Source organism: Hakea prostrata, chromosome 3 (assembly GCF_041222555.1).
Source record: "Hakea prostrata isolate BN-2017 chromosome 3, UWA_Hpros_2, whole genome shotgun sequence".
Taxonomy (NCBI): Eukaryota; Viridiplantae; Streptophyta; class Magnoliopsida; order Proteales; family Proteaceae; genus Hakea; species Hakea prostrata.
Window position 1 is genome coordinate 50999838 of NC_142602.1, and position 23510 is coordinate 51023347.

The 23510-nt window shown below is 40.0% G+C and overlaps 1 protein-coding gene across 2 annotated transcripts; it reads left to right on the forward strand.

Moving 5' to 3' along the window:
* Nucleotides 1-779: 779 nt before the first annotated feature.
* LOC149022427 (biogenesis of lysosome-related organelles complex 1 subunit 1-like) lies at nucleotides 780-22372 on the forward strand. 2 transcript variants are annotated; one of them, XM_089150539.1, is made up of 4 exons: nucleotides 780-1142; nucleotides 1235-1440; nucleotides 20115-20216; nucleotides 22320-22372. In XM_089150539.1, exons 1-3 carry the CDS (start codon nucleotides 983-985, stop codon nucleotides 20205-20207), a joined length of 459 nt encoding a protein of 152 aa, XP_089006665.1. In that variant the 5' UTR covers nucleotides 780-982; the 3' UTR covers nucleotides 20208-20216; nucleotides 22320-22372. The 2 variants fall into 2 exon arrangements, with proteins under 2 accessions (XP_089006665.1, XP_089006666.1); XM_089150540.1 differs by lacking the exon at nucleotides 22320-22372 and having other exon boundaries at nucleotides 800-1142; nucleotides 20118-20642.
* The last annotated feature ends 1138 nt before the right edge of the window (nucleotides 22373-23510 follow it).

Sequence of the window (23510 nt, forward strand, 5' to 3'; positions counted from 1 at the left end):
TTTCGGAATGTTGAGCTCATTGTTGGAAGAATCAGGATTGGAGCTTTCTCTCTCTTTCGCAGGCTCTCTCTCCTTAGTTCGTTCGTCGCAAAAACCCTTATCGTCGTCGACAAAAACCCTTGTCACAACTCACTCGGAAATCTCTCTTTCTCTCTTTAGCAAACTCTCTCTCTTTCTCAGGTTTCGTTCACAGGGAAATGAAGAAGATGAAATGAAAAAGACAATTAGTTTCCCTTGATTTTTCATTTCAAATTGCTTCTTTGAGCCGGTTTGTTTTTTAGCCGAACCGAATGAGCCGCATGAGCCAAACTGAATGAACCGATTATTTCACTTAAAACCAAAAAAGCCTCACATGTTAGTAAATCAATGGCTTATTTTTATTTGCTGGCTCAATTTGAGCCGTCCGCAGCTCAGTGCTATGCATTTAATGCGTAGCACTGAAGCAACATCTTTTCAAAACCCCACAAAAAGTATTGGATTTTATGGAAAAGTAAAATGTAGGATCCACAATTAATATTTTTTCACACTTTCTTTCCTTTCATTCTCTTCTCCCTCACCCCATTACATATGGGGCCTACATGTTTTTTTTGTCACCCTAGAATTCTCTAAACTCTGTACCTTGGATAACCCTTCTGTCTAACCTCTTTCATCCATCATCTCTAGCTCTCCTTCTCTCTCGTTCTCAGTTTCAGGTACCCTAGCCATCCTCTTTAATCTCTTTCACGTATCTTCTTCGGCTTTTCCAAAAGACTATAGAGCATTTATCTTTTTCTTGTGGCTGGTCTAAATGAGTGTGGGCTTGTCAAAAAACTTGGGCTTAGGACTGCGTATAGCGAGGTCCACTCTATTTTACTTCTACCCTAGCCCAGTTATAGCCCAACCCGCCCAAGGCGATTTTGAGTTCAACATGGTCGTTTTCGAGCGATTCTGCCGGTAATCCGTATATACCCGGAAATCCAAGCCACCGAAGCAGAAGCCAATAATGTATGCGAATCGTCATTCTATGCCTCTGCCTCTGCCTCGTGGCTGGGAGTCTGAAAAACTTCCCAGAGCATCCGAGATCGGAGGAGGGTTGGAATCGTCTCTGCTTCAGCTTATGCATGATCATCAACAATCCTCTCTCAGAATTGGAGCTCAAGCAGGTCACTATTTTACTGAGACACAGGTTTTGTTGACTCTTAAATGGTAGAATTGGAAACCTAAAACTGCAAATTAATCTACATTAATGAAACAGAGAAGGCCAAGAGAGATGCAATTAGGAATGGGAAGAGAGTTGCGGATCTTTTGGTGGATGCTGTGAATGCAGGTGTGGAGGAATCCTTCATCAATGAGAAGCGAGTTGAGCTCGAGTTTCGTTCGTTAATATCTGCTGTTTTGCGTTATTCGAAACAAACGGATCAATGGCTTGCCGCTACTCATGCGGTTAACTCTGCTCTTAAGGTGAGTTGTAATTGCATGCACTTGTTTCTGCTTTTAATGCTCTTTCTTCTACTATTTATTAACTTACGGATTTTAGTTTTATCCTGAAATGCTGCTTTTTATACTGTTGTTCTTGTTCCAATATATGGAGTTTGCCGCTGCCTTCTCTTCGCCTCTATATTTGTCGATGCCTTGATGCGATTTTGTCGAATAGGTGGTGGGGTTTAGGGGGTGGGTGAAGAGATCTGTACCATTGGATGTGGAAATACATGAGGCCCTAAGCTTCACGACGAACAATGTGAACACCCTCAGTGATCGAACAAGATTAGAAGCTGTGGATCATTTGAATGCGTGAAAACCTTATGTTACTCCAACCATACTTCCAATCCGTAGAGTTACTTTCTTTTGATCACAGCGTGAAACTTTAATTCTGGGATTAAGCGTCCTCTCGCTTTAGGAGCATGATCAAGCAGTAGGGAGAAGGATTTCAGTCACATGGTCTGGCGTTTCTGTTTAGGATTGAGTTTCTGTTTAGTGTCATCATGTAATGCGTGCTTGTACGTATGTAAGCTTTGAAGTTTCAAATTTAAATTTTGTTGTTGGTTGATATTTATGAACAACCTCTGTTGTCGTGATTAAAGTTTTCTGGAATTGTTGGGCCATTTTGAGGCAATGACAGATGGTGTATAATAGGGAATTTGGTATGGGGTATGAAAGTTCTTTAATAGGAAGGTAAGGTATTGCTGCTCTCATTGTTGATGTACAAGAACAGCTACAACTGAGTCTGAGCCTGACCATGGGGACAACTGCTTGGATACTTAGCCCTCCAATAAGATCTATTTGAGTTCACAGACGTTGCAAGGCCTTAAAATGTGTCTTTTCTCACCACTTTTCCTGAGTCATTTTTGCCTTCCACCTAGCCCTTAGTTACTTCAAGCTAAATCAGATCATCCTCCATACTGGAGCATCCCAAAGGCCCCAGGAGCATTTCACCTCAAATCGTAGCTTGTCTTGTATTCAGTAACTATTGAAAATGACCTTTATACCCTCCACTAACTTTGATGATCACTAGCAAATGACAATGCACTAATAATCTACTTGTGGGAAGGATAAGGAAGTTTTGATGCAGTTAAACATATAAAGACAAATCAACCCTAAGAGCGTCCAGTAAATAGAATCCTGTGTACACATCAATTAATCCAATGTTTCTTCACACAAGAGGATATACTCCAAGAGTGCAGAACTGAAGATTATACAAGACATCAAGACCATGCAATTAGCTTACCACATGGGCATGTTGTAAATGCTTAAAAATGGACTATCATATTTTCATGATTTGGGCATGTGCATGAGCTATTGTTGGGTTAGACCTTAGAATAGTTGACCATTTCGTAAAATTTGTACTACTTGCCTTATATAAGCGATGGTTGAAGTGCAGGTTGACTATATGATGAATCGGTTTTATTGATTGTTAGAGTTAGAGTCTGAATTAGACCTAGAGGTTGATCGTCAGCTTGACGGTTGATCTGCTGATCGAGTATCAAGTGAATCAAGTGATTGTTTGGCTTATTTAGCTTCTTATGGCTAGTTTTGTATTTCAACAGAAACATTGTACAGGTCGACCGTCAGACAAAAACTATGACCATTTTCTATGCGTTGGGATCTAAAGCAATCCCACATCTTACTATAAATAGTGGTCTTAATGACCTCTTTAACTCAATGAAGAAGCCATTGATTAGCCTCCTATTGTTGCTTGTCTCTATCAAGCCTCACCTCCTAGGATATCCATAATACTTTTGAGTTGAATTTCTTATCCATGAAGAGCTTACTGTGAAGAACTCAAAGCATCCTTCTTCAAGCATCATCAAGAGGAATACGCCATTTGAGGAGACTACTAGTGCATTGTTCATCACTTATCATATTACACTCACTCAAAGGGAATTACGTCACTTCCTGTGATAGATACGTTTTCTATCATATCTTTTCAATTGTAATTCTTGTTTGTACTAGGACTCTAGACTGCAGTTAGAGTGTGTACAAAGGATCCTGTTGTCTAGATTCAGGATTTTAATGGTTCTCTTGTCCTTAACCAGACTGTAAAGGTTTGTTGTTTCCCCTACCTACTGTATCAAAAGGGAGAGGCGTGGACGTAAACTCAGTTGAGTCGAACCACTATGAATCTTATATGTTGCCTTTTGTGCTGGGCTTATCTTTCTCTGATTGAATTGTTTTTGATCCTTACTTTTAAAAGAGGCAACTTGCACTGGTTCAACCCATTCATACCCCCTCTAGGTTGATTTATAGTAAACTCCTAAATCAGCTGTAATATGGTTCTTCCTTGTTCTAATATTCCAAGTTTTCTCACACATCCTTCTCAACATCATCATTTCTGCTAGACTTCTAAACTTGGTTTATTTTCATAACTTCCTGTTAAAGGGCAACTAGGGAAGAACCATTATCGAGATTCTCGATAGCGATAGGCTAAGAGGTCTACTAATATCAGGACTGGAGTCTTGTCTTGTTTTCTAAAGTTGTGTAGCTTATATCTATAAATAAAGGAGCTGTCATTGGGAGTCTTCACCATTTTGAGTGAAGCTCCAAAGACCCTTGAGCTCTCTCTCTCCTCTCTATCTCTTTTCTTTTCTCTGTTCTGAATGTATAAGTGAAACTGCCCAACATTATGCACCGTACATTGTAGTTGGTCATGTGATGGTCTGGTCTTGCAAAGTGATTCTCCAAAACATACTCTCCTTTCTAAATTTTTCCCCCTACTATTGGGCCTTGAGACATTGGGCAATAATGTAATAAAATCCAGATACTGCCTCCAGTGCACCTACTTCTCTGCAGGGCATGAAGGTCTCTCAAGTGTGAACCAAATTCCAGGGTTTGGATTAATAGAATTATGCCCTAGAATTGGGTTCACTCTAGGATCCTCTCTCTTAGGAACCAGGAGTCTTCTAGGGCTGGGAATGTCTTTGGTGGTTGGTGTTAAGTGGTTTAAGGGTTCACAAGGGTTAGGTGTAGGCATAGAAGGATTCGGCCAGGCTTAGGGTCCAAGGGTTTTAGATTTCAAAGCTGGGAACCTTGCTGTAAAGTAATTTCAAGAATTGAATTTCAGTTCTAGGGTTTGGGAAATAAGGGTTTCTTAAAATATAGGGTTTATATAGGGTTTGGATCAGGCTAGGTTTAAGGTCGAGTGTCACTTAGGGTTTAATGTATTTAATTCTAAAAGGGTTTAAGGTTAAGAGTTGAAGAGATCTAGGAAGTTGATAATTCTAGGGCTAGGGTTTCTAATGGATAAGAAGTAATTTGCTGAATTCCTAGGGTTTACTTTAAGGTAAGGGGGTGGGATTGAGGTCGAGTGTCAGTAAGGGGATGGGGGAGCTAATCCTAAAAGGTTGAAGGGACTGAAGTTAGGTTTTGGAAGATATAGGTGTTCTAAGGTTATGAATAATTCTGGTTTTCTGGGTTTGCTGAGCTGCCGCAGGTTAAAGGAGAGGAGAAGAAGAAGAAAGGGCAAGGGGAGTAGGGGCTGTAACTAAGGTTAGGGTAGGGTTTAAGTAGAAATGAAAGGGGAGGGTTCTCAAGGGAGCTGCAGGGTTTGGGAAAGTCTGCGATGGGGGAGGGTTGCTGGAATTAGGTTAGTGAGGTGAAAAGAGGCTTGCGGATGGACTAGAAGATGGGGGAGATGGTCAGGAAGGGGCTGGGGTTGCTGTTCACTTACTTGTTGATGGTGTGCTGCTGCTGGAAATTACTGAAGCTTGAAGACAGTGTTTGGAGAGCACCTCACAAAGCTGCCGCAGACCTCCTTGGGAAGCCCCCAAGTTGATTCCTCCATAATCTCAATTTTATTAATCAATTCAACTTGGAGGCTTTGTTTATAGCCTCAAAAAGAAACAAACTAAGACTCGTACTAGGAAACCTAATTGACTTCAAACTAATTCTCTAATTCTATTTGGACTTTGATTTGATTAACACTTCTCAAATAAACAAGGACTCTATTATAACTTACACTAGAGAGATTCAATTAGGATTCTACGAGTGTGTGTGTGTATATATATATATATATATATATATATATATATATATATATATATATATATATATATATATATATATAATAGGAGTAAATATGGAGGAGTCCTAATAAAAGGTCAAAAGTAGGGGATTCCACACAAATTAGGAATCGCACCTACACAAGGACTCTTCAACAAAACACAAGATAATGATCCAAATAAGAAAGCAAAAATAGATCTGGGGTCTTGACACTTAGCTAGACTTAATGGGACCTAGACCTAGGACACCCCGAAATTTGCAAAGATGACCAAGATACCCCTGTTTCAACCTAGGGGCTGTAAGGTTTGGGGAAGTAACCCTAGGCCTTTGGAACCCCTAGAAACAATTTACATCGTCAAGTCACTCTTCAAAGACTGTCACGAGATGGAGCCAAATTAATTAATAAGATCTGCATCTGGCCGTAACTTGTGATTCTGATAAATCAAGGCTTCACATGAATCTGAATAGGTCAAGGATACTGAGCTACAGCCTACCCTAGTCTTACTAGGGTGGGCTATTATTTATTATTTTATTTCTTCAAAGCTCAGTATTTAATATGAAATTCAGATTTAAGTGTTTTAAAATTTAACACTCACCTTGAGGGTCTTGCAATGGTTGCTGTAGATGGTCATGTACAAAATTACCCATCTGCAAATCTACCTGGATTACAGGTGGTCTGTCTTCTTGTCAAGGACTTTAAGTTGGGGTTTGAGTTTAATAACCCGCAGATCCTTGGCGAATACAGCAGGAGCAGTATCTATAAGATTACGATGTTCAAATTAGACCTGCTCTTCAGGGTGTGGGAATTATAGTAATGCCAGCTGTAACATTTTCTAAATAATTATTGTCAACATATTAATCAAAATAACCATGTTCTGTCCATGTGATTTAGCCTCAAGTGAATGAGGGCAAGTTGCTTCCAAGATCTTTTAAGAGAACCAACTCATATCAGACCAAGAAAGGGTTTCTTGAAAATATTATTATAAGATATGGGGTGTGTTGGTGCAACCTCGGGGGGGGGGGGTCCTTCTCGGTTGCAACTAGTGCAATATCCCTATTTTGCGGTTTATGCGGAAATACAATGTAAATTGAAGATTCAAACGAATTTGACAATTTCAAGCAACCACAACACGGGATTTATAGTGGTTTGACTATACAAGTCTACGTCCACTCCTTTGTTGGCCTCAAGAGAGTATTCCACTATTGATTATCTTTCAATACAATGGGTAGAGATCAAACCCTTACAATAATCTTTGTTACGGGGCAAGAGAACCCTTTACAATCTTTGTTTAGCAAGTAAGGCAAGAGCACCCAATGACCAATTCTAATCTACCTAGACTAGAATTGAAACAGTTACAAAGGAAGGATGTTACCTTAACAAGAGGTGTGACACTTTACCTCTTGTGTGAGTGTGATGTAATGTGAGTTGTATGCTCAAATGTAAATGTATGCACCACCGATGCCTTCAATCACCTCAAGCTTGGCTTCCACAAGCTTGCTTAATACCTTGGAATGTTCTTCAAGGTTGGGGAGAAGGTGAAAGGCAAAGCACAAGGCTTTCTTGCAATTTGAGAGCTTAGGATCACTTGGGGAGTGGGTGATTAAGTGTGAGTGTTACTCTCAAATGAGGTGAATTGGGTTTATATAGAGCACCTTTGAGTGCCAAAACCCAATCCCCAACGGATAGAAAACAGACACATTTTAAGTCCAATTTTCAGCCCAGACGGTCGTCTATCTGGAAAAGATCCATTAAACTAGCCGTTGTAGGCATTTTTTAACCCACGGAATTCCGTTTGCTCGACGGAATTTCGTCTCAGACGGTCAGCCGTCTGGAAAAGAGCCGTTGCAAACTAGCCATTATTGGCTTAGTCAGGGCCAGACGGTCAACCGTCTGCCCAGATGGTTGTCCGTCTAGCTTGACTAGCCCAGACGGAAATTCCGTTTGGCTTTCAGTTTCTGAAAAAATCAGAAACACAAACCAGACGGTCAGTCGTCTACTCAGACGACTGACCGTCTGAGCTCTGTTTTGCTGAATTAAGTTCAGACGGCTGACCGTCTGAGCTCTGTTTTGTTGAATTAAGTTGGGGTTGGGACATGGCTTGGGTTTTTGGACTTTTTGGTCAACCCTAAGCATTTTACACCTCACTAACATGTTTTAGGTCAGTTTAGTAATATGAATTACATATAATTGATGTATTTACATGAATGTGTATGCGAGAGTGTCCTAAGCCCTTTCAGCCTAAGTCTTGATCTTCGACTTGATCTTTGACTTGATTTTGTGCAACAGTCTTCATGTCCATCTTGGCATGGTCATATTGACTTAGACTTCATGTCTATCTTCATGTCCATCTTGACATGATCTTGGCTTTGACTTGAGCATATGTCTTTGACTTGGAGTTGGTCCACTTGTTCTCATCTTGAACTAAAACATCATAACTCAATATAGCCAATAGTAATTCATGCTTATTATCATCAAAACCAATAGAGGCTGATGTGGCAAATGCTGACATAGCATTTCCCAACAGGGTGGATTATGGGTTTGACCTCAATTGGGTTTAAATTATTGCTATATTTTCCTGGTTGGTTAGTTTATATGGAGGAATATCGAGGATAATGGGGTGTTAGTTTTGGAGAAATTTAAAATGGTGGAATATCTGGTGGGATGGGGCAGGTTCTTGAGATATGGGGTGAAAAGTTATGGTAATGGGGCAAAACTTGGAGGAAACATAGGTAATGTTATAGGGATATGATCCCATGGGTTTGGTTGAGTTTAGATGGCTAAATTAGAAGATATAAATATTCTTGTTTTAGGGGAGTATAGAAACTCAAGAAAAAATTGTATTTAGAAATTTGGCTGTTAGAATGGGGTCAAATTGGGAGCTAAGGTCATTAGAGTTGGGGGAATGTTGTAACTAAAGTCTGGGACAGATCTAATGGTTAGAATGGTGTAGATCTGGACTTGAATTTTGGGCCTCTAGAAAAGTTCGAGAATTCATGAAAAATAAAAAAGCGGGTGATATGAAGTGGCGAATGGAATTAAGTGCTGACTTCTTACTTACCTGTAATGCACACCTTGTAATGGGGTGTGATGGAGATAGAAAGAAGTGGAGGCAGGTTACGAGAACTGGCGAAGGGGAATCCTTCAGGAAACCCTAGATTGCTTACTCGATCACATGGAGTTCCCTTGCCACTGATGAGAAGCTCTACTAAGCTTGCTTTTAGGCAGCAAAACACTCTTTATTAATTATATTCTGAAATCTCTGACCTGTTACATTTCCAAGGCTTTATTCATATAGCCTTACATAAGAAAACCTAGTGAAATTAGGATTTGGAAACTCACTTTCCTAGTTGTACCTAAAACACTAATACAAATTCAAATAGGATTCTGGTAACTAAACTTAAATGGACTCTTTATCGTATCCTACACTGACTCGACATTACTGAGACTAGAAATAAAACATAAAAGACCATTCTGCCCTTATAACTTAAGTTGGGCAGAACTTACATAATTAGACCTATTAAACTAAATAAGAACCTATTTTTATAGTTGAAAATACTAAACTTATGGGCCCACAGAGTAGGTCCATGACCACATAAACCTGCTGAAGAAAGGTCCAACAACCATATTCATCATCCCTAAGTTGATTTCATAGGGAAGTTGGCCAATTTGGTGTGCGCCTGCATCACCATGATGACAAACAAAAGCAGATTGATCGGAACAGCACTGGGAAGAATCACATGCAATACTGATAGTGCTGAATTTACCAAACTGAGCCTTGGTTGACTGCTCAAAATTATGTCATGCAATAGGGCTGCAACAGGGCTGGGCTAGGCCGGGCTTTTGCAATCCCAAGTCCAGCCATATATATTCTAATCTAAGCCCATTCCTGCGTTGACCCTAATTCAGGGCCAAGGATTGTTGTCCCTAACCCTAAGCCCTATAGGGCCAAGCCAAGCCCATTCCCGCCCTGATTGGCCCTGTCCCTAGCTCTGATTGGCCTTATGCCTAATTGGCCCTATACTTGGCCCTGTCCCTGGCCCTGATTGGCCATGTCTCTGGCCCTGCCCCTAGCCCTGACCCTGATTGACTCTATACTTGCCCTTGGCCTTGATTGGTCCTATCCTTGTCCCTGTTCATAATTCATTGAGATTAAGCATCGGGGACAAAATTAGGGCCAGGATTATGACTAGAATTAGGGCCAGAATCAGGTCCAGGGTTAGGGCAAAAAATGAGGGATGGTTTGGGCCAGCCGGGCCAAAGAGTAATCTCAGGCCCACCCTTGGCCCTAGTCAAGGCCAGAATATTTTGGCCCTAACCCGTCCTCAGGACCAAAATCTTGAGCCCAAGCCCTATTCGGGCTCAGGGTGGGCTTAGGGCAGGTCAGGGCTGTTAGGGCCAAACTTGCACCCTTGCACCCCTATCATGTAATATGCATGCCTGACTTCCAAGAGCTTGTGTCCTCCACACCCCTCTTCTTTTCTCTATGACCAACATTTTCTTTATGTTGAGCAATATAAATTTCCTCATGCTGATCACCATATAAGAACTTGGCAAAGTAACTATTACCCTTAGTGTGGTAAGTATCTAATATCGCTTTCATTGTACACCAAGTGTTTCATCCAATTCTGATGCAACTGGTGGAGCATTGGGTAGGAAAGACACTTGGCTTACTTGCTGAGAAATTCTACCTAGTGTCTCTGGACTACAATTGCCTTCTCAAAACAGTTCATGCAAGGTGAGAATGTGTCAGACTGTCAGTCCCATGTTATCTTGAATATAGGGTGCAACCTAAATCTGACGTGAGAAACTAGTGAGTCGTCTTTGTCATCCATGCCTATTAGCAAGAGATCATCAAACTTGTCCACATGGTCCTCAACTGTTAAGCTGATCACAGAGCATTCAGTGAAAGGTTGAGGGTGAGTGCTTTTCTTTCAACATATCTTCATCTTATGCCAATTAGATGGTTCTTGTTGACAATGATATGATTTATCTTCATTGTTGAACCATCATTTCCTTGCTGTTTTCTCTAGTTTGGTGCAGGCCAACTTCAGCTTGCACTCTTCTGAAATTCAGAACAATCGAACTAATGATTGTGGCGCACGACCAATCATGGAACTGCTCTGGGTTGTGTTTTCCATTATACTCTGTCAATTCCAACTTCGCCCTTTACTTATTATTGAGCCACATTGGGTTGGGTTTGTCATCAAATTTGAGCCAGAACATATCATTCATAAAGGCTGGTATGTTCATGGTTCTTTGTGCTTGTTGTGGAATTCTGGAAACACAGTTGATGTTAGTTGCTGCTTCCCCTCCATTTATGAGGCAGATGTGTGAAAATGCTGCACCATGCCTAGTCATACTTTCATTTGACTGTTGAACCATATCAGAAAAAGGTTTTGAAACCTGGTTTTGGGTATTGAATCTCCTTTCTCTGTGGTTCTGATATCAAACAAATTTAAAAATAGTCCAGTTAAGAACCAACTCTACGAGAAGACTGCTCTTGTCAATAGATTCCAGTAAATACTCAACCAACCGTCAATTGCAGTTAAAACTCATACCAACATGCAGAATTGTCAACACTGAACAGTCAAATTAACCAATCCTTTAGATTGTAAACACAATAATTGAACTAGGTATAATGTCAAAGTACAAGCAGAAACAACCAAGGCCACAAGGTCCAGTCAGCCCCTTGATGGCCCTCAGACTCTGTTAGTGTATTGGTATAACGGCGAATAATAGACCCTGCAAATCTCCAGCCAAACTAATTCCAAATTTTGAAAATAAGCTTCAGAATTAGTAACCTGATATAGGCAAACCTAACTAATTGGTCAGCTTCAGATTGCCAAATGAAGGAAGCTATGAGTGTACTTGACTGTCAACAGATTTACTTTGATGGATGACTCCTCATTTTTGGAGTGTTGAAAATCTCACCAAGATAGCTCCAGTAATGTTGAAATGCATGATGTTCTCATGTCAGCTCCAATATGCAACTGATTTAATATTAAATAATAATAAACAACTAAATAAACAAGAGTCTCAGCAGTGACAAGGAGCCTCTTATTGGATTTCAGATGCATGGGAATTCTCAGCATAGGAAACTAGAAACATGGTAATGGTTGGAGAAAGTGGGAAGATAGATTAGGCCACAAGTGATAGGATAAGGCTGTATTGTCTTCTCTCTCACTCTCACTCTCTCTCTGTCCCCCCAAGGCATACTCATAGGTCTCCTATTCCTTGGGAATCTGTTCCATCCTACTTTTCTCACAACTCTCATATCTGAAGCCTTAACTCTTCCTTTTTTGGGGAATTTTCAGTTGGGCCCCTTGAGGTTTGGCCCAAGTCAAATTTGATAAAAGAAATTAGATTGTTTGGCTCATGTGTGTTATCCAAATATGACCATAGAAGGATAGACTGTCAAACCTGGATGTTATTTGCAAGGTAAAAATTTTGATCGATATGAACATTTCGACCTTGGAAAAGGTTGAAATTTCGACCGAAATTGGATACTTTTTTTTTCTGAATCTTGAAAACTCAATTTCGAGCCTCAAATGCACTCAAATTGATTTGGATTTTTGCATACTAGCTATTTCAAGCGTAATAAACACTATAAAACTACTAGTTTACTAAAAAACTACTGAAAATGTAACATCCAATATTCCAAGTATATAGTACATGAATCAGAGAAGAAGCGGGAATGTTATTATTTACAAGTCTATTCTATTCAAGCCTCAAGGTCTCCCTCTTCCGTCTGCACCCCATACAAATGACAATATAACTCCCATGATGTTTGCCCCCGCCCCATATATTTTTGAACATAGTCAAGAACTGCATCTCTGTATGTGGCCTCATCCACATGCATAAGATTCCCTAACGGTGGGAAGTTGTGAATCTCCAAAGGAACTGGTGGTGGTGGGGCTTGTGGGTCGTGGGAATAGTGTGGAAGATCTGCTCAACAAATGAAAGAGCTCCCTGGCTCTCAGGACTAGGAGAAGGATAAGGATACTGATAAGGTCCCAGTGGCTGACTCCAATAATCGATAGTGGGGGGGGGGACACCATAAGCTCTATAGGCTGCTCCATAACCATAAGGCTCCAGTCATGGCTGACTGGCCTGACCCTGAATCTGATAGCCAGAAGGGACACCATATGGTCCATAAGGACCATAACCATAAGTCGACTCGGTAAAACCAATACTCTCCACAAAGAAGATCATATGAGGACTCTGCAGGCCTATGCCATCCGGATCCTCTGGAGGTGGAGGAGTCTCTAGCATCATCAATGCTCATCGATCTCATAGATCCCACCAAGCTCTCGGCATCGGATGGACGGTAGGACCCATATGATGGCGTGTCCTCTGTGCTCCAGCCGTGCTGTCTCCCCTTCCCCTTCCTTGAATATGTAGATGAAACATTTTTGCCTCGAGATGCAGCTCCAGTATGGTCTGAATCCTGTGTCGCGTGGGTGAACTGACTCTCTCCTATGAATCTCGGTGGTCGTCCTCCCCCCCCTGACTCTCACGTACTGTTGGTGGTGGTGGTGGTGGTCTGTCCCTAGGATCAGTTGAATCCTGATCACGAGGTCCCACACCCTCCTCATCCCCTCCATCATCACCGTCATTGCCATCATCATCATCACCACGATCGTCGTCATTGCCGGAGGCTTGAGTCACCTCATCCTCAGTGTCAGACCAAAAAATCAAATCCTCACTCTGGGTGGATGCACTAGGGTGTGGCACGAAGGGACCGGCGGGCTCTACATGTGGCCTCCCCTCCTGGGCCATGAAGTCCCCCACATCAGCCCCCATCTCCTCTGCAATCTGACTATTGGGAAGACCTCCCTCCTCATCCAGCAATCCATCTCCACTATCCCTAATCCAGTCAACTATTGGGTTATCATCATCATCCATCTCAAATATGTCGGCCAACTCGATATTGGTGCTCTCTCTATACATCCCCTGTCTAATATGGTCCTCTCTCAGTTTTATATTATAGTGTAGGTAGACAAGGTCCTCTAGACACTTCACACCCAATCGGTTGCGCCTCTTCGAGTGAATGAGGCTGAAGGTGCTCCAATTTCGCTCACAACCAGTGGCAGAACATGTCTGGGAGAGCACTTTGCTTGCAATCACACTCAAGTGGTGTGAGTCACGTCCAAATTGCAACCACCACTCAGCTACAACAAACATAGACTCCAAGTCATTTTAATATTTAAATAACTAAATTAAAGATAGAATATGATACTTAAATGTATAATGAAATAAATGAATGAACTTACCCAGAGGGGCGGTTTCCCGTCCCGATATGGCCACAGCACGACCGAAGCTCCCAGTGGCATCCCTAAAAGCCTTTATCTAATATATAAAGAGAAAAAACAATAACTAGTTACTCGGTTAATGACTTAGTATAAAACTACGAATTGTGAATATCAAATGATTCAAATCACTATCTCACCTCCATAAGGATGATTGCTTGTTTAGCTATTTCCGGTTCGAACTTCTTCACTACAGTTTGGACAACATCCATCAAATCTTACCTCATCCCAAGATTGTCTTTGTAATGGTACTTGGGATTTAAATAGTATGCTGTGTAAGAAAAAGTATGTCATAAAAGGGAATAGTTAATGCTTAATAGTGTGATAAAATAATGAAAATTAAATTAAATACTAGACTTAACAACTCACCAGCCTTGTGCAGTGGATGCTGCAACATAGACTCCCATTTACTGCTGATGATTTGAAGGACTTTCTTGTTGCCGCGTGGGTGGACCTAAGCAACTTGCTGCTTCATCCTATCTACTGTAGCAAGTATGTGTGGTAGAGTAGGTTTTCTCTGCTGATCTACCATCCTCAACACATTCACCACAGGCTCAAGCATCTTCACCACTATCCTCACATTGTGCCAGAAAGTCTCATCGAGGATGGTCAACTGTGCTCTCCTTCCTCCCACGGATGAAGAACCCTCCTAGTTAAACCACTCCTTTGATGCAAACATACTCCTAAGGCCAGTCTTCCTACTCCCAAAGCTCTGCAGTGCTATCCAATTAGTAGCAAATTTGGTTATGCCTGGCCTCACTAACTCACCCTGACACTTGTCCCTCATCATCCTTAATGCATAGGTGTGGTTATATATGAAGGTGCTAACATGTTGAGCTTGGTCCACGGTATTCTTCACAACCTTGACCTTTCCAATCTCCTTCAACATTAAGTCAATGCAGTGAGCAGCACAAGGAGTCCAAAAGAGCCTATATCTGTCCATCCATCAAGGCATCAAGCCATCAATACAAAGTTATAAAGTGTACATGTATATGTGTAATGTAAATATATGTATTTACAAATGAAAATTAATACTATATGTTTAGATACTTGGAGTTCTCCTGCATCTTCAACCCAGCTTTCTTGTAGTTGGAGCCAATATCAGTCACAATTTGAACCACATTTTCCACTCCAACCTCCTTCACCATTTGCTTCAATAATTTGTAAATGTATTTTGCATCCTTCTTCTCACCAGATGCATCTACTGACTTGAGGAACACTGTCCTCCCATCACAATTCAACATAAAATTGATGATGGATTGTCTAGTGGGACCAGTCCAACCATCAGCCATCAGAGTCACTCCATAATAATTCCACATGGGCTTTAATCCCTTAATGTACTCATTTATGTCCTCTTTATGCTTAGGCAAATATACATTATATATCTCATATGGAGTGGGGCCCTGTACACCACTCCTAGCCTTGCCTATCTGCTCAATCATATCTCTGTAGTAGGGCCCCTGGGCTGTATGTGCTGGAACACTATAGTAATGCGCCCATTTGGAGAAAGCCATCCCCACTTTCTCCTTCACACTCCCCTATAAGTGCTTCAACTTTCTCTGTTTATGCTCAGGCCTCGAAAATAGGGCCGGATCATTGCGAAGAATCTCAAGATCCGGATCTGTAGGATGTGCTGAGGAAGCTCGACCCCTTGTAGGGGCCCATGGGATAGAAGCCTTTTACCTCACACTCTGAGACCTCCTCATAGGGACTTGGGAGCCACCTGTGCCTCCCATACCTACTGGCTCTCTAGAGGACCCACAACCTAGACCCCTCTGTTGCCTCCTTATGTCATCAATCCTCTGTTGCTCCCTACTCATCATCATCGCCCTCCTCAGCTGATCGGCCTCTGGATTAGGGTCACTGTCTCCTGGCTCATCCCTATCATAACCCTCAGAATCTGGAAGGTCATCTAAGCTGGCATCCTTGAACTCATCCCTCTGTGTTCTCTTCTCTTTCATCTTTTGCTTTGTACTAGTAATATATGAGGCCATTACCCTCTTGACCTCTACAGGCACCTTTGGGCACCCTGTTACATCCCTGTTGCCACTAGCTAGATGCACCTTCAATCTAGTGGCCCCACCTCCTCCTATTTGTTTCTTACAATAATTACACTCGCTCTTCCTCCTATCAGCTGTTAGTGGCCTCCCATGTTCCCAAGCTACGTCATACATCTTTAAAATAGAGTGCCTGATACAAGAAACACACACTAAGTATCTTGAAAAGCTCCACAATATGCTCCAAAAATGACATACATGCTTTTAATAATAACCTCCTATTTTTAAATATAAAATAATATATGTATAACTATATAAGTATTTTTTAATATATAAATAAATTTTAAAATATATAAAATACACACAAACTATCTTAAAAATATCCACAACATGCTCCAAAATTGCATACATGCTTCCACTAATACTTCGCTATTTTAAAATTTAAAACAGAAATTAATTGGTTTTTTTTAATATTTAAATATTATTTTTAATTATTTAAATATATATTAAATACATTAAAATTACATAATTAACAGAAAAAAAAATTAATTCAACACCATCACAGCAATATGGTGTCTCAACTCTCACATACAATCATTTGAAGCTTATACATGTACTATACATATACATTTTTAGCAATATACATAATTTAGTAAATAATTTTTAATAACAGAAAAATAAAAAAATAGTAGGAAGAATAAAAAAATAATTTTGACACTACAAATTCATAGATCAACACTCTAAAGTAAACATATATAAATTTGGAAGCAATTCTAACATGATTTAAGACACAAAATGAAACAAAAATAAAAAAATGAGGAAGTTAGTTACTCACCTTGCAAGATTTGAGAAAATGCACAATGGAGGAGCAAATCAAGTGTTTGAAGGAAATGGAATATTATAAATTAGGTGTAGAAGGGGATGAAAGCAAGAGAAATCAGCCAAATCTTCAAAAGGAGGTCGAAATCTCCAGGGCAATATGGCTCGGTAGGTCGAAACAGCGTCAAAATGTAGAAAATGAGATCGAGTTGGATACTTTAAAGGCTGTGGAAGTGTCGTTTCGGCCCGATACCATATCGGGCTGAAATATCAACTCGTATCGACCGAAATATCCGTTGATACGAAACGATATGGATACATTTCGTGCCTACTACTACATTTCGTTTCGATTTGGAATTTTGCAGGCATTTCGGTCGAAATTTCGACCATTTCGATCGAATTTTTTTCCATGGTTATTTGTAACTGTAGCATGGTTTGAGTATTTTTATGATCAATCTACCTTTGATTGGATAGAAAGACACCAATGTCCCTATATGACCTGTTCTTCCTCTTCCGTCACCTGCAATTCAATCTCTTCTTCGACATCCCACCACCATTGCTGCTCCCTCTTTGCCACCGTCACCAAGCTATAGTTGCTTGAGTGGGAAGCTTCCACTAAATTTGACACCAGAGCTTCCTGCAACCCTGTGAATTGCCTCTGACTAGCCACTCCCTGCACCACTCCACCCACTATAACCTATCGATTTCGGGGGTAGCTTTCTGGAGAAGTGATTTCCTGTGAACTGGGGATAACCACTGATTTGCAGCATTCAAACCCAGGAAGTGGCATTACAGATTGGAAAGATTCCAAATCCCTTGAGTAATGAATCCAAAATTGTTATGCATTTCTTCGTTGTAAGCTGAGTTTAATACATAAAATTGAAAGGATGGTAGTTTGCCAATATCCAGGTTCCTGAATTCCAGAATGCTACCATTGAATTCATTGTAAGGAAAGAAAATTCTGCACTTTCGGCATTTTAGAGAGTTCAACTGGTAATGGGCCAGCGAAGTGGTTGTGGCTGAGATCTAATTGAATAAGTTTTGGCAGATTGAGGATTCCTGATGTGGTTAATCTTCCTATATAGTTATTGCCATACAGGATAAGATATTGTAACCCCATGCATTTTTGGAAGATTATTTGTATTTCTCTTCCGAAAAATTTCCAGCTATAATTGAGAAATCCTAACTTTACTCAAATTCAGCAATGATTCTGGAATTTCTCTTGATTAATTTTTCTTCCTTCATATCAGAGTTCCAAGATCAGGTAGCAATCCAATCTCAAATGGATTGACCCCAGTGAATCTTTTGTCTTCCAAGTTCAGAAAAACAGATGTTTGCAATTGGAGACATCTTATGGAAACAACCAACTGAAGTCATTCTTTCATAAATCTAGAAGTTGAGGGAGAGATTTCTCTGGTTAAGCTGTTATTCCTCATTAATGTCATTGTCACCTATTTCTTTCACCCATCGGTAGGGCCAAACATTTTCCTCCCTACCACTATTCTCCCTCCAGCCCTTTCTGATCTCTGTTCTCTACTCTTTTCTTCCTTTTGAGTTTCAACCCATTGCCCCAACTCAATCTAGGAAACTTAAGTGGACTCAAACTAGGGAATCCACTTTGGATTGGGTTTCCCTTTATGACTCAACAACTTGATAACAGACTAAAAAGGAAGCTTCTAAAGATCCCCTAAATAAAAAATGACTTGCGAAGATAAATGACTAACTTCTAGAAGATATCCTACTTGAAAATTGAATGCCAACTGGGACTCCAACTCAGACAAGGACTCTAACCACTAATCCAATTGAAAAACAAAAAGTAGATATAGGATCTTAAAAATATTTACTGAACCCCTTTAGTGTTGATGGGGAGAATACCACAATGCCCTTCTGAGGGTTTGGCCAGCCTTTTGGTGCATGAATAGTGCTTTGTTTTTGGTCCAGATTTTGATGTACTTGATGTGGGCTTGGGTCTGGTTACATCAGTTAGTCAAAACTTGAAGGCCTGTTCTTATTTGGGTGTTTCTGGGTACCACAGGGAAGCCAAATGCGAATGTGGTTTATTGTTTTGGGATCGGATCTGACTTGGGGCAAACCTCAAAGGGTCCCAACTGAAAATTAGCCTCCTTTCTCTTATAACTCAAAAACCAAGCTAGGGTAAATGCAGCCTTCACTTTATTAATAATGTTAATCAGTTGCATCAATTGGACTTTTTTCTTGCATGAAAGAATAGTTCCCTTATCCTATTTAGATGAAATAATTGTGTTTATGCTATTTGGAGATTACTTTCAAAGTCAATACAAACCCAAAATAATTAGCTGACAAACTAGAGAGTCCCAGAATTAGGTACTACCCATTATATAAAACAGCATCTAATTAAATTAGAAACTAACTTTAGCAAACAAACTCTCCATCGATTGGTTTTTCCTAAAATAGATCACCATGCAAACTGTAACTTCTCAATAATCTTCTCATGCACTGACCATGGGCCCATTCAAGATCTGGAAATTATTCTTCTTAAGCTTCAAAGTTGATCTAATGTTATTTGGCAAATTGTGGACTCAACATGGAGACAAAATGGACTTGGGTAGCCCCAAAATATAGGCTAAAGGTGGTCCTGCTTTGGAATCCAACTGATTGACCTGTGTTGCATCACCCCCACTTCATGGAGAAACTGCTTCCTGACACAAACTACATGACCTCTAGTCGTGATGGAGCAATGTTACCATTGCGCCGAGTGCCTGCCTTCTAAGCTGCTTACATCTATTAAATTTCTTTATTTAAAATGAACAAACCTCATTCTTTTGAAATCCAAAAGTGTAGCACTCAATCTTCAGAAAACTAAATTCTCAATTGAGAAAAATTCTTAAGCACAAGTAGGTATTGGTCGTGCATCAATTTAGTATTCAACAACAACGATAACAACAACAAGACTTGGCCTAACTAAATCGAGTTGGCTACATGGATCCTTGCCTTCCAATTACCTAAGTTCGTGGCCATACTAGATACAAAACCTAAAACTATGCATATACTTTCTCACCACTTCGCTTGAGGTTGTCTTAAGTCTGTCCCTAATTCTTCTAATTCCTTTAATTTGGGTTAAATCGCTTCTCCGTACAGGGGCATTTGAGGGTCTCCGTTGAACGTGATGGTACCACCTCAGTTGACTTCTCATAGTACTCCCAGACCTGCTCTAATATGGTCATTCCTTTCCTTATCATTCCTAGTATTGCTACTCATCCGTCTTAGCATCCTCATGTGGTATTCAAGCCTTTATTTTCACGAATAGCTGTGGCAACCAAAAAAGCAATCAGATATTGTAGGTAAAATTATATAATCCAAACGATGAGATGAATTGCTGAAAATTGTGGTTATGGACCAAAATTTATGATGCTTTATGCTGAAATTTGCTGATGGAAAACCTTCATGAATCTTGTTTTAGTTTATGTTCTTTTGCAAAGTTGTGGTTTCCAAGTTCTAATCAAGTCATAATCCCTAAGTTGTATCCTTCCAAAGCAGGAAATTGGAGATTTTGAGAACTGGATGACATCCATGCATTACGACTGTAAAAGTATCAACGCTGCAATTCAGAAGATTTATCAATCTTAAACTCAGTCAGTGAGTTTTCAAAGATTCCTTAAAGAAATGTTTAGAGTTGCTGTTGAAATGTGTATTCGAAGTGGTAGTTTCACAAGAACAGGGTGATCTGTTAGTTTTTCTCCATTTGCTCCTACCATGGACATATATGGGAGTCATCACAGCCGTATCCCACCATTAAATTTTGCATGGCCTCAACTGGAAGAGCTGTGTTGTAATATATATGGTATGTGTATCCGCATTGTTTCATTGATAATAATCTCACTTGTTTCAGTTATGACTGGCATTGTAATTTAATTTTCTTCTAATCGTTCTAGAAGAGCTACGAGGGTAGTCTGAAATAGAAGCAGAAGGAAATATCTAGCGCTGACATCACAGAGCAGTATACACTTCCCAAAACACCGTGTAGGAGAAATAACTCTTAGCTGTGTAAAAGTAAATAAGTCGAGATCACAAAATGGAAGTAGGAACTTCTAGGAGCGTTACAACGTCGCTTTTCTTAAGACATAATTCGCCTTCACATCAAGGTGCTATGAGGTACTGCGAACCGTCTCCTAGGATACAATGAAGCCCAACTTCGAGTTGAATCTCTCAAGTTTTGCTAAGCACTTGCAAAACTCAAGAACAGAGAAGATTTTGGGATTTTTGTATATTTGCTATTAAGAAACTTGAGGCTATTTATAAGCACTGAGGTACTTCTACTGAACAGTTCATGACTATGTTCGTAAGGGAGCACCTCTCTGTAGGGTTGCAAATGCCTGCGTTCAGATATGTGCTGTCGAATCGTTCGGTCGCACGATCTGACGGTCCAGATTGAACCATCAAATAGACATTTATGGATTTCCTTCCATCGCCCTAGATCTGCCGTTGATAAAAAATGCACGATTCAGATCTGATCTCGCTCGAAGCGTGCTAAGTGCGCTAGAAAACGCCAACTGCCCACGCCGCATGTGTGCGAGCTCCAACGGTACACCGTCCTCGCTCGTACACTGCACACGCATTGGCATGTCTCATTGTTATAAATCAAAGTTAATAGGCAGTACCTATTAATTAACTTGGATTTCGACATCTCGGTTTCCAATGTGGGACTATATAAAAGACACTTTCCTAAAATAAACAAAAGGAAAGTCTTTTGCACTTATAAATCCAATAATATGAAACATATATTATTTTATTATATTAAAAATAATACAACAAGCTACGTTTGTTTGCTGGAATAAATGTGGGGTAGGAAAATTCTTAAAAAGAGTGTAGATTTCTTACTTTTACTTTTTCCTTAAATCCCAAAATTGTAAATTGTTTGGTTGCTGGGGGTGGGAAAGTGAAAAACAAGTTTTCTTAATTTAAAGAAACTTGTCTGGTGATGTGGCATCCCAACTTTCTCATCCCAAGTCATTTTAAAACCCCACATATTTGGTGGGACTTTGTGGGAAAGTTGAGAAAAGTAAAAAGTGTGGGACCCACCACCATTACTTTTCCACAAAACCCTTTCATTTCCTTTCCTTCTCCCTCACCCCACTACACATGAGACCCATATGTTTTTTTTCCACCACTTTTTTCCCACCCAACATTTGCAAACAAACAGCCTTTTATAGACATCAGGTTCTAGTGGAGAGAGCAAGTTGGCACTCTTAGTAGTCCATGGACAACGGAATCAAACCTTTTAGATCGTCTCTAGTGTGCCTCTAGAAGACTTTAAACAGTGTAAATTGGAACTTCTACGGGAAATGCTAACATTATTGACTACAATCTCCAACTCTGGAAAATAAATCCTGGGCAAAGATACTCATTTGGCTCCTCCCACGAACAGTAGAGACACACATAGCAGTTCTATCCACAGGAATTTCTTCTTTTAGACTTGATGATGCCTGATGAGACAGAGTAACTCCTCTGCATCCTCAGCAAACATCCTGTCCTTTTAAAATGTGTTTCAAAAATGGTGCCGGACCTGTTCAATAATTAGGCAAAAATGAGTGGTCAATGACATGACTTCCTTATTTCTTATTGTATTTAAAACAAATGTACAGGTGAATATCACCTCAAGCCTTCTCATATTCTGAAGTTAGTTAATCTCTTTCTAACTGATACCTCTCAATCCTAACGCCCTATACCTCATTTGAGTAGAGGATTTCAAGAGCACTTGTAAGGAATGGGATCATCCTCAGGACAAGCAAATGTATGTAGTTGCTGAAATAATAAGCCGTATTCTCTTCTCCTTATGAGTATGAAGTGCAAAATAATCTGAACCTTGGAACTAGTTGTTGGAATAAAATTATGTTTCCTAATAAGTCTAGAGTTTGTTTGTTTGCTTTTTATTTTTTTATTTTTTTATTTTTTTTATTTTTTTAATTTTTTGTATTTCCTTTTCATACTTAGTGTGAGACTTAACTAGATTGTAACTATAAATACCCTATTGGGGTTTATGAATCACATACTTCTGAGCAATTCTTCATATTACAACATGTTATCAAGAGCCTATTTTCGATTAGGGAAGAAAGAGGGAACTAGAGAAACTTTCTTTCTCTCGATTTCCCTCACTGTCGCTGCCAATGTTGCTGCTCTTTTCAACTTGATTTGCTGTCTTTTCAACTTGATTACCTATGTTGTTACCTAGCACCGTTGCTTTCTGTATTTGGGTTTCTTCCGCACGCAGATCAAGAAACAACTTCACCAAATAAGGGTTGCCCATCTGCCACAGCCGTACCAGCTGCCTCTGCCTTGCAAATAAACAAATTTCTATCGTTCTTGCCAAAGATATGTTAACCTTTTAGATCATCTCTATCTGATATCTATCTTTGGAACCCATTAACAGATAGAGATAACCCACCAAGGGATTCACTCACTGGTGAACAAAGCTATTGTGGGAGTTGTTTGGATGACTGTGTAAACAATCTGGTCTGCACCTACTGCTCTTCTAGAACCTCTAAAACCTGCTGCACCTTTGTGTACCTGAATCAAGGCAGATTTCCTTTGATGCACAGGGGGATGTTTTGTAAATTCAAATAGTTTTGGGGCTATTTTGCAAATTTGAAATAGTTCCAAGGACTTTTTTGCAAATTCAAATGCGTTCAAGGACTTTTCATAAAAATTGGAAAAGTTTTAGGGACTTTTCATAAATTGAAAAGTTTTAGGGACTTTTCGTAAATTTGAAAAGTTTTAGGGACTTTTTTCTTAAACTAAAAAAGTTTCAGGGACTTTTTCATAAATTCGAATCTTACCAGGGGTCTGTTTGTAAATTTAAATAGTTTCAGGGAGTTATTTGTAAATTTGAGTGATTTCTTCTTGCGATGGCTGATCCCATATCTCCCTTGTCTA